The following is a 12,104-nucleotide window of genomic DNA, read 5'->3' on the forward strand; positions in this document are numbered from 1 at the left end:
CTTTCTTTGGCCGCCTCTCCTTCCAGTTCTCTGCTGCCAATGACTGGAACGAACTACAAACATCTCTGAAACTGGAACTGAAACCAACTGTCAGAGCATCTTACAGATTACTGCACCTGTACATAGCCCACATATAATTTAGCCCAAACAACTACCTCTTTCCCAACTGTATTTAATTTATTTATTTATTTTGCTCCTTTGCACCCCATTATTTTTATTTCTATTTTGCACATTCTTCCATTCCAAAACTACCATTCCAGTGTTTTACTTGCTATATTCTATTTACTTTGCCACCATGGCCTTTTTTGCCTTTATCTCCCTTCTCACCTAATTTGCTCACATTGTATATAGACTTGTTTATACTGTATTATTGACTGTATGTTTGTTTTACTCCATGTGTAACTCTGTGTCGTTGTATCTGTCGAACTGCTTTGCTTTATCTTAGTCAGGTCGCAATTGTAAATGAGAACTTGTTCTCAACTTGCCTACCTGGTTAAATAAAGGTGAAATATATATATATTTTTTAAATACCTCTGAAACAGGGCCAAGAGGTTTCCCTGGCAACATGTCCGGACCCAAAAAACAACTCTGCACCCTGGTAGTTAGAACTTACGGGGGGTGATTCTCGGACATAGAGAGAATCTGCATTGAGATGGCTTTTTAAGTCGGGATAGGCTTTAATTTATGTACGGAAAACCACCCCTATAACTTGCTGGTCAGGTCGCGTCGCTCAGGAAAACAACTCCTGGGCCTCCTAGACTAAAATGTCTAAAGAGAAGTGAGAGAGAGGGGATGTAAATAAGGGTTAGGGTTAGGGTTAGGAGGGGATGTAAATAAGGGTTAGGGTTAGGAGGGGATGTAAATAAGGAGGGAGGAGTTGCTACTTACATTTCCCCTCCCTGCACAGTGTGTGCAGCGCGTCCTACCACAGCCATGGCATCGGTGGCACGTCTGAAACAAACATAGCAGTGGTGAGGAGCGGAACACACACACACACACGCACACACACACACACACACGCACGCACGCACACACACACACACACACACACACACACACACACACACACACACACACACACACACACACACACACACACACACACACACACACACACACACACACACACACACAAGGGCTAACAAATATATAACACAGACACACACACACACGTGTCACACACAACCTTTCCAACAGAATTTTGGACTTGGAAAAATGCCTAAATTACTGAAAAGCAGAGATGGTGTATATTTTACTGTAAGGCAGAGATGATGTATATTTTACTGAAAAGCAGAGATGATGTATATTTTACTGTAAGGCAGAGATGATGTATATTTTACTGAAAAGCAGAGATGATGTATATTTTACTGAAAAGCAGAGATGATGTATAGTTGACTGAAAAGCAGAGATGATGTATATTTTACTGAAAAGCAGAGATGATGTATATTTTACTGTAAAGCAGAGATGGTGTATATTTTACTGTAAAGCAGAGATGGTGTATATTTTACTGAAAAGCAGAGATGGTGTATATTTTACTGAAAAGCAGAGATGGTGTATATTTTACTGTAAAGCAGAGATGGTGTATATTTTACTGTAAAGCAGAGATGGTGTATATTTTACTGAAAAGCAGAGTTGATGTATTTACTGAAAAGCAGAGATGATGTATTTACTAAAAAGCAGAGTTGATGTATTTACTAAAAAGCAGAGATCATGTATTTACTAAAAAGCAGAGTTGATGTATTTACTAAAAAGCAGAGATGATGTATATTTTACTGAAAAGCAGAGTTGATGTGTTTACTGAAAAGCAGAGTTGATGTATTTACTGAAAAGCAGAGTTGATGTATTTACTGAAAAGCAGAGATGATGTATTTACTAAAAAGCAGAGATGATGTGTTTACTGAAAAGCAGAGTTGATGTGTTTACTGAAAAGCAGAGATGATGTATTTACTAAAAAGCAGAGTTGATGTGTTTACTGAAAAGCAGAGTTGATGTATTTACTGAAAAGCAGAGTTGATGTATTTACTAAAAAGCAGAGTTGATGTATTTACTGAAAAGCAGAGTTGATGTATTTACTAAAAAGCAGAGATGATGTATTTACTGAAAAGCAGAGATGATGTGTTTACTGAAAAGCAGAGTTGATGTATTTACTGAAAAGCAGAGTTGATGTATTTACTGAAAAGCAGAGATGATGTATTTACTAAAAAGCAGAGATGATGTATTTACTAAAAAGCAGAGTTGATGTATTTACTGAAAAGCAGAGTTGATGTATTTACTAAAAAGCAGAGATGATGTATTTACTGAAAAGCAGAGATGATGTGTTTACTGAAAAGCAGAGTTGATGTATTTACTGAAAAGCAGAGTTGATGTATTTACTGAAAAGCAGAGATGATGTATTTACTAAAAAGCAGAGATGATGTATTTACTAAAAAGCAGAGATGATGTATTTACTAAAAAGCAGAGTTGATGTATTTACTAAAAAGCAGAGTTGATGTATTTACTGAAAAGCAGAGATGGTGTATATTTTACTGTAAAGCAGAGATGGTGTATATTTTACTGTAAAGCAGAGATGGTGTATATTTTACTGTAAAGCAGAGATGGTGTATATTTTACTGAAAAGCAGAGTTGATATATTTACTGAAAAGCAGAGATGATGTATTTACTAAAAAGCAGAGTTGATGTATTTACTAAAAAGCAGAGATGATGTATTTACTAAAAAGCAGAGTTGATGTATTTACTAAAAAGCAGAGATGATGTATATTTTACTGAAAAGCAGAGTTGATGTGTTTACTGAAAAGCAGAGTTGATGTATTTACTGAAAAGCAGAGTTGATGTATTTACTGAAAAGCAGAGTTGATGTATTTACTGAAAAGCAGAGTTGATGTATTTACTAAAAAGCAGAGATGATGTATTTACTAAAAAGCAGAGTTGATGTATTTACTGAAAAGCAGAGTTGATGTATTTACTGAAAAGCAGAGTTGATGTATTTACTAAAAAGCAGAGATGATGTATTTACTAAAAAGCAGAGATGATGTATATTTTACTGAAAAGCAGAGTTGATGTGTTTACTGAAAAGCAGAGTTGATGTATTTACTGAAAAGCAGAGTTGATGTGTTTACTAAAAAGCAGAGTTGATGTATTTACTGAAAAGCAGAGTTGATGTATTTACTGAAAAGCAGAGTTGATGTATTTACTGAAAAGCAGAGTTGATGTATTTACTGAAAAGCAGAGTTGATGTATTTACTGAAAAGCAGAGTTGATGTATTTACTGAAAAGCAGAGTTGATGTATTTACTGAAAAGCAGAGTTGATGTATTTACTGAAAAGCAGAGTTGATGTGTTTACTGAAAAGCAGAGTTGATGTATTTACTGAAAAGCAGAGTTGATGTATTTACTAAAAGCAGAGATGATGTATATTTTACTGAAAAGCAGAGATGGTGTATATTTTACTGTAAAGCAGAGATGGTGTATATTTTACTGTAAAGCAGAGATGATGTATATTTTACTGAAAAGCAGAGATGGTGTATATTTTACTGTAAAGCAGAGATGGTGTATATTTTACTGAAAAGCAGAGTTGATGTATTTACTGAAAAGCAGAGTTGATGTATTTACTAAAAAGCAGAGTTGATGTGTTTACTGAAAAGCAGAGTTGATGTATTTACTAAAAAGCAGAGTTGATGTATTTACTGAAAAGCAGAGTTGATGTGTTTACTGTAAAGCAGAGTTGATGTATTTACTGAAAAGCAGAGTTGATGTATTTACTAAAAAGCAGAGTTGATGTGTTTACTGTAAAGCAGAGTTGATGTATTTACTAAAAAGCAGAGTTGATGTGTTTACTGTAAAGCAGAGTTGATGTATTTACTGAAAAGCAGAGTTGATGTATTTACTGAAAAGCAGAGTTGATGTATTTACTAAAAAGCAGAGATGGTGTATTTACTAAAAAGCAGAGTTGATGTATTTACTGAAAAGCAGAGATGATGTATTTACTAAAAAGCAGAGATGATGTATTTACTAAAAAGCAGAGTTGATGTATTTACTGAAAAGCAGAGATGATGTATTTACTAAAAAGCAGAGTTGATGTATTTACTGAAAAGCAGAGTTGATGTATTTACTAAAAAGCAGAGTTGATGTGTTTACTGAAAAGCAGAGTTGATGTATTTACTAAAAAGCAGAGATGATGTATTTACTGAAAAGCAGAGATGATGTATTTACTAAAAAGCAGAGATGATGTATTTACTAAAAAGCAGAGATGATGTATTTACTAAAAAGCAGAGTTGATGTATTTACTGAAAAGCAGAGTTGATGTGAAGGACGTAAGACTCTTTCCTTTCAGGAGGTAATAACGTAGACATACCTTTACAAAGGAGGAGTGAGGGACACGCACTTTCAGGATCACATCGATGTATCTCTGCGGCTGTTGCACCGGGACGTCCCACGGAGGTGGGCTCATCCCGTACTGAGGTCCGTCTACCACCTGGCCTGAGATATCGGAGAAAGAAACGCCATGGGATACCTCGCCTAGTTGCACATCTGTGTGTGTGCTCTAGTTAAGCCAACTCCGTTGTCATGCGTTGTTGTGCCATACGCATACCGTATGGGTACAAACTGGAACTTCTCAGATATGTGTGTATTTTGTAACTGACAGCAAATGTGTCAGTTTCTGACAAAACACCTTGTCTAGTTATTTGAAACAGACAAAAAGCTGTCCTGAGACAGTATGAAATTACCAGTAAATGGCTCCATCTCCCAGGCACTGGATCTGGACTCAGTATATGTCTCCAAACGATACTGCCAACAAGAGGTTTCATAAGAGATACTGCCAACAAGAGGTTTCATTAGAGATACTACCAACTAGAGGTTTCATTAGAGATACTGCCAACTAGAGGTGTCATAAGAGATACTGCCAACTAGAGGTGTCATAAGAGATACTACCAACTAGAGGTTTCATAAGAGATACTACCAACTAGAGGTTTCATTAGAGATACTACCAACTAGAGGTTTCATAAGAGATAATACCAACTAGAGGTTTCATAAGAGATAATACCAACAAGAGGTTTCATTAGAGATAATACCAACTAGAGGTTTCATTAGAGATAATACCAACTAGAGGTTTCATTAGAGATAATACCAACAAGAGGTTTCATTAGAGATAATACCAACTAGAGGTTTCATAAGAGATACTACCAACTAGAGGTTTCATTAGAGATAATACCAACTAGAGGTTTCATAAGAGATAATACCAACTAGAGGTTTCATTAGAGATAATACCAACTAGAGGTTTCATTAGAGATAATACCAACTAGAGGTTTCATAAGAGATAATACCAACTAGAGGTTTCATAAGAGATACTACCAACTAGAGGTTTCATTAGAGATAATACCAACTAGAGGTTTCATAAGAGATACTACCAACTAGAGGTTTCATTAGAGATAATACCAACTAGAGGTTTCATTAGAGATAATACCAACTAGAGGTTTCATAAGAGATACTACCAACAAGAGGTTTCATAAGAGATACTACCAACTAGAGGTGTCATAAGAGATACTACCAACTAGAGGTGTCATAAGAGATAATACCAACTAGAGGTTTCATTAGAGATAATACCAACTAGAGGTTTCATTAGAGATACTACCAACTAGAGGTTTCATAAGAGATAATACCAACTAGAGGTTTCATAAGAGATACTACCAACTAGAGGTTTCATAAGAGATACTACCAACTAGAGGTATCATTAGAGATACTACCAACTAGAGGTATCATAAGAGATACTACCAACTAGAGGTTTCATAAGAGATACTACCAACTAGAGGTTTCATAAGAGATACTACCAACTAGAGGTTTCATAAGAGATAATACCAACTAGAGGTTTCATTAGAGATAATACCAACTAGAGGTTTCATTAGAGATACTACCAACTAGAGGTTTCATAAGAGATACTACCAACTAGAGGTTTCATAAGAGATACTACCAACTAGAGGTTTCATAAGAGATACTACCAACTAGAGGTTTCATTAGAGATAATACCAACTAGAGGTTTCATTAGAGATACTACCAACTAGAGGTTTCATAAGAGATACTACCAACTAGAGGTTTCATTAGAGATAATACCAACTAGAGGTTTCATTAGAGATAATACCAACTAGAGGTTTCATTAGAGATAATACCAACTAGAGGTTTCATTAGAGATACTACCAACTAGAGGTATCATAAGAGATACTACCAACTAGAGGTTTCATAAGAGATACTACCAACTAGAGGTATCATAAGAGATACTACCAACTAGAGGTATCATAAGAGATACTACCAACTAGAGGTTTCATTAGAGATACTACCAACTAGAGGTGTCATAAGAGATACTACCAACTAGAGGTTTCATTAGAGATACTACCAACTAGAGGTATCATAAGAGATACTACCACCTAGAGGTATCATTAGAGATACTACCAACTAGAGGTATCATTAGAGATAATACTAACGAGAGGTTTCATAAGAGATAATACTAACGAGAGGTTTCATAAGAGATAATACTAACGAGAGGTTTCATAAGAGATAATACTAACGAGAGGTCTACTATGAAGGGCTAGTTAACAGACTTACCCGATACATTGTGATAGGTTGTAACTCCTTGAAGGTCAGGTTTCTGGCAGGCTTGCTGCTTTTGGACCACTTGGAGCCCACAAACTTCAGGAGAGCTTCCCTAGCCACACTCTCTGACACTTGAGGTACCCTGTAGAATACATACTGTGAGGTCCAAAAGTATTGATACACCCTTGATAAAGATGAGAAAAACAATACTGTATAAAATAAAGAATACAAATACGGAGATATATTGTATGCTCAAACAAATTAAAAAGTATATATAATATACAATTGCTCAAATAAATAGATTAGCCAAGAACCTTGTACTGGAATTCTACTTTTTAATTATTATTTTTTTATGTATCTCAGCTTAAAGCCCCCATGCAGTCTTTCTAAATGTATATTATTATAAATCATCACTGTGTGTTTATTTCCCTGGACCGCCTCTTGCCGTTGAAATGCTCAGTCTGATCGTGTGGGCGTGTTGTTACAAATGTTTCTATATTTACATACACAACCCTGATTGGCGGATAGGATTGTTTAGGCTCTTGAGCCTACCCCGCTTCCCTCTTCAAAGTAGGAGGATACATATGCAAATAAAAGATGACTAGTCATTGGTTAGAATAATCAGATCAGACTGAGATGATAAAAAAATATTGTGGGGGCTGTTTTGTTAGACTTCCATGCGGCTTTTGACATTATCGGTCATAGTCTGCTGCTGGAAAAACATGTTATGGCTTTACACCCCCTGCTATACTGTGGATAAAGAGTTACCTGTCTAACAGAACACAGAGGGTGTTATGGCTTTACACCCCCTGCTATACTGTGGATAAAGAGTTACCTGTCTAACAGAACACAGAGGGTGTTATGGCTTTACACCCCCTGCTATAATGTGGATAAAGGGTTACCTGTCTAACAGAACACAGAGGGTGTTATGGCTTTACACCCCCTGCTATAATGTGGATAAAGGGTTACCTGTCTAACAGAACACAGAGGGTGTTATGGCTTTACACCCCCTGCTATAATGTAGATAAAGGGTTACCTGTCTAACAGAACACAGAGGGTGTTATGGCTTTACACCCCCTACTATAATGTAGATAAAGGGTTACCTGTCTAACAGAACACAGAGGGTGTTATGGCTTTACACCCCCTGCTATAATGTAGATAAAGGGTTACCTGTCTAACAGAACACAGAGGGTGTTATGGCTTTACACCCCCTGCTATACTGTGGATAAAGAGTTACCTGTCTAACAGAACACAGAGGGTGTTATGGCTTTACATCCCCTGCTATACTGTGGATAAAGAGTTACCTGTCTAACAGAACACAGAGGGTGTTATGGCTTTACATCCCCTGCTATACTGTGGATAAAGAGTTACCTGTCTAACAGAACACAGAGGGTGTTATGGCTTTACACCCCCTGCTATACTGTGGATAAAGAGTTACCTGTCTAACAGAACACAGAGGGTGTTATGGCTTTACACCCCCTGCTATAATGTAGATAAAGGGTTACCTGTCTAACAGAACACAGAGGGTGTTATGGCTTTACACCCCCTGCTATAATGTGGATAAAGAGTTACCTGTCTAACAGAACACAGAGGGTGTTATGGCTTTACACCCCCTACTATGCTGTAGATAAAGGGTTACCTGTCTAACAGAACACAGAGGGTGTTATGGCTTTACACCCCCTGCTATAATGTGGATAAAGAGTTACCTGTCTAACAGAACACAGAGGGTGTTATGGCTTTACACCCCCTGCTATACTGTGGATAAAGGGTTACCTGTCGAACAGAACACAGAGGGTGTTATGGCTTTACACCCCCTGCTATAATGTGGATAAAGAGTTACCTGTCTAACAGAACACAGAGGGTGTTATGGCTTTACACCCCCTGCTATAATGTGGATAAAGAGTTACCTGTCTAACAGAACACAGAGGGTGTTATGGCTTTACACCCCCTGCTATACTGTGGATAAAGGGTTACCTGTCGAACAGAACACAGAGGGTGTTATGGCTTTACACCCCCTGCTATACTGTGGATAAAGAGTTACCTGTCTAACAGAACACAGAGGGTGTTATGGCTTTACACCCCCTGCTATACTGTGGATAAAGAGTTACCTGTCGAACAGAACACAGAGGGTGTTATGGCTTTACACCCCCTGCTATACTGTGGATAAAGAGTTACCTGTCTAACAGAACACAGAGGGTGTTATGGCTTTACACCCCCTGCTATACTGTGGATAAAGGGTTACCTGTCGAACAGAACACAGAGGGTGTTATGGCTTTACACCCCCTGCTATAATGGAAGCCTCTCCAACATACGGTGGATTGCGAAAGTATTCGCCCCCCTTGGCATTTTTCCTATTTTGTTGCCTTACAACCTGGAATTAAAATTGATTTACACAACATGCCTACCACTTTGAAGATCCAAGTGATTTTCCTTGTGAAACAAACAAGAAATAATACCCCCCCCAAAAAAACACTTGCATAACTATTCACCCCCCCAGTCAGTACTTTGTAGACCCAACTTTTGCTTCAATTACAGCTGCAAGTCTCTTGGGGTATGTCTCTATAAGCTTGGCACATCTAGCCATTGGGATTTTTGCCCATTCTTCAAGGCAACTGCTACAGCTCCTTCAAGTTGGATGGGTTCCGCTGGTGTACAGCGATCTTTAAGTCATACCACAGATTCTCAATTAGATTGATGTCTGGGCATTGACAAGGCCATTCCAAGACATTTAAATGTTTACCCTTAAACCACTCTAGTGTTGCTTTAGCAGCTTAGGGTCATTGACCTGCTGGAAGGTGAACAGTAGTAGTACTGTAGTCTGGGGTGTAGTCGTACTGTAGTCTGGGGGTGTAGTAGTACTGTAGTCTGGGGGTGTAGTAGTACTGTAGTCTGTGGGTGTAGTAGTACTGTAGTCTGGGGGTGTAGTAGTACTGTAGTCTGGGGGTGTAGTAGTACTGTAGTCTGGGGGTGTAGTAGTACTGTAGTCTGGGGTGTAGTAGTACTGTAGTCTGAGGTGTAGTAGTACTGTAGTGTGAGGTGTAGTAATACTGTAGTCTGGGGGTGTAGTAGTACTGTAGTCTGGGGGTGTAGTAGTACTGTAGTGTGAGGTGTAGTAGTACTGTAGTGTGAGGTGTAGTAATACTGTAGTCTGGGGGTGTAGTAGTACTGTAGTCTGGGTGTAGTAGTACTGTAGTCTGGGTGTAGTAGTACTGTAGTGTGAGGGTGTAGTAATACTGTAGTCTGGGGGTGTAGTAGTACTGTAGTCTGTGGGTGTAGTAGTGCTGTAGTCTGGGGGTGTAGTAGTACTGTAGTCTGGGGGTGTAGTAGTGCTGTAGTCTGGGGGTGTAGTAGTACTGTAGTCTGTGGTGTAGTAGTACTGTAGTCTGGGGGTGTATTAGTACTGTAATCTGGGGTGTAGTAGTAGTGTAGTAGTACTGTAGTCTGGGGGTGTAGTAGTACTGAAGTCTGGGTGTAGTAGTACTGTAGTCTGGGGTGTAGTAGTACTGTAGTCTGGGTGTAGTAGTACTGTAGTCTGGGGTGTAGTAGTAGTGTAGTGTGAGGTGTAGTAGTACTGTAGTGTGAGGTGTAGTAGTACTGTAGTCTGGGGGTGTAGTAGTACTGTAGTCTGGGGGTGTAGTAGTACTGTGGTCTGTGGTGTAGTAGTACTGTAGTCTGGGGGTGTATTAGTGCTGTAATCTGGGGTGTAGTAGTAGTGTAGTAGTACTGTAGTCTGGGGGTGTAGTAGTACTGAAGTCTGGGGGTGTAGTAGTACTGTAGTCTGAGGGTGTAGTAGTACTGTAGTCTGAGGTGTTGTAGTACTGTAGTGTGAAGTTTAGTAGTACTGTAGTCTGGGGGTGTAGTAGTACTGAGTCAGGGGTGTAGTAGTACTGTAGTGTGAGGTGTAGTAGTACTGTAGTCTGGGGTGTAGAAGTACTGTAGTCTGGGTGTAGTAGTACTGTAGTCTGGGGGTGTAGTAGTACTGTAGTCTGGGGGTGTAGTTGTACTGTAGTCTGGGGTATAGTAGTAGTGTAGTAGTACTGTAGTCTGGGGGTGTAGTAGTACTGTAGTCTGAGGTGTTGTAGTACTGTAGTGTGAAGTGTAGTAGTACTGTAGTCTGGGGGTGTAGTAGTACTGAGTCTGGGGTGAAGTAGTACTGTAGTGTGAGGTGTAGTAGTACTGTAGTCTGGGGGTGTAGTAGTACTGTAGTCGGAGGTGTAGTAGTACTGTAGTGTGAGGTGTAGTAGTACTGTAGTGTGAAGTGTAGTAGTACTGTAGTCTGGGGGTGTAGTAGTACTGAGTCTGGGGTGTAGTAGTACTGTAGTCTGGGGGTGTAGTAGTACTGTAGTCGGAGGTGTAGTAGTACTGTAGTCTGGGGGTGTAGTAGTACTGTAGTGTCAGGTGTAGTAGTACTGTAGTGTGAGGTGTAGTAGTACTGTAGTCTGGGGGTGTAGTAGTACTGTAGTGTCAGGTGAAGTAGTACTGTAGTGTGAGTGGTTTAACAGTCTTCAGCTGCTGACTCTGGAGCACATGTACGATGTACAGCTCACAGCATGGTTTCAAATCCAGCCCACTGCTCTTTCAGAATTCTCTTTATTCAATAAACATAGTAAATACTTCTATATTAAACAGCACAGTACTGTATCTAGTCTCACCTGACGTTAGGGACGGATGCATTCCTGTCATTCTCAGGTTGAGGGTTGTAGGCAGGGGGAGGAGGGTACAGCTGGTCTCCTGTGTCTGAGGGAAATACAAGCATTTCAGTCATTCATATGAAGTCATTCATGAAGTTATTTTGGTAATTAAACTTCAACACAGACGGGGTAAACACTAGAATCTACAGCCAAGTCAATCACCTTGTCTGCTTCAGAAATGGCACCCTATTCCCAACACAGTGCATTACTTTTGGCCAGTGCCACATAGACATCTGGTAAATTGTAGTGCACTATGTAGGGAATAGGGTGCCGTTTGAGACAGTTACGATCACATTCAGTGTCGTGTTCTAAAGGGCAGCGTCGTGTTCTAAAGGACAGCGTAGTGTTCTAAATGACAGTGTCGTGTTCTAAATGACAGTGTAGCTCAGTTGGTAGAGCATGGTGCTTGTAATGCCAGGGTAGTGGGTTCGATCCCCGGGACCACCCATACGTAGAATGTATGCACACATGACTGACTGTAAGTCGCTTTGGATAAAAGCGTCTGCTAAATGGCATATATTATTATTATATATTAGTGTAGTGTTCTAAATGACAGTGTAGTGTTCTAAATGACAGCGTAGTGTTCTAAATGACAGTGTAGTGTTCTAAATGACAGTGTAGTGTTCTAAATGACAGCGTCGTGTTCTAAATGACAGCGTAGTGTTCTAAATGACAGCGTAGTGTTCTAAAGGACAGCGTAGTGTTCTAAAGGACAGTGTGGTGTTCTAAAGGACAGCGTAGTGTTCTAAATGACAGCGTAGTGTTCTAAAGGACAGCGTAGTGTTCTAAATGACAATGTAGTGTTCTAAAGGACAGCGTAGTGTTCTAAAGG

The 12,104-nt window shown here is 39.3% G+C and overlaps 1 protein-coding gene across 1 annotated transcript in view; it reads right to left on the reverse strand.

Annotated features, from left to right (window-relative positions):
* Window positions 1-12,104, reverse strand: part of ssuh2.1 (ssu-2 homolog, tandem duplicate 1) — a 43,519-nt gene that overhangs the window by 10,569 nt on the left and 20,846 nt on the right. The window contains exons 3-7 of the mRNA XM_052528609.1: window positions 11,234-11,318; window positions 6,594-6,723; window positions 4,724-4,784; window positions 4,351-4,475; window positions 889-951 (exon numbers count right to left, since the gene is read on the reverse strand). Coding sequence (XP_052384569.1) covers window positions 889-951; window positions 4,351-4,475; window positions 4,724-4,784; window positions 6,594-6,723; window positions 11,234-11,318 — 464 coding nt within the window. The remainder of the gene's footprint in view (window positions 1-888; window positions 952-4,350; window positions 4,476-4,723; window positions 4,785-6,593; window positions 6,724-11,233; window positions 11,319-12,104) is intronic.

The sequence above is a fragment of the Oncorhynchus keta genome, chromosome 10 (assembly GCF_023373465.1).
Source record: "Oncorhynchus keta strain PuntledgeMale-10-30-2019 chromosome 10, Oket_V2, whole genome shotgun sequence".
In the NCBI taxonomy this organism is placed as follows: Eukaryota; Metazoa; Chordata; class Actinopteri; order Salmoniformes; family Salmonidae; genus Oncorhynchus; species Oncorhynchus keta.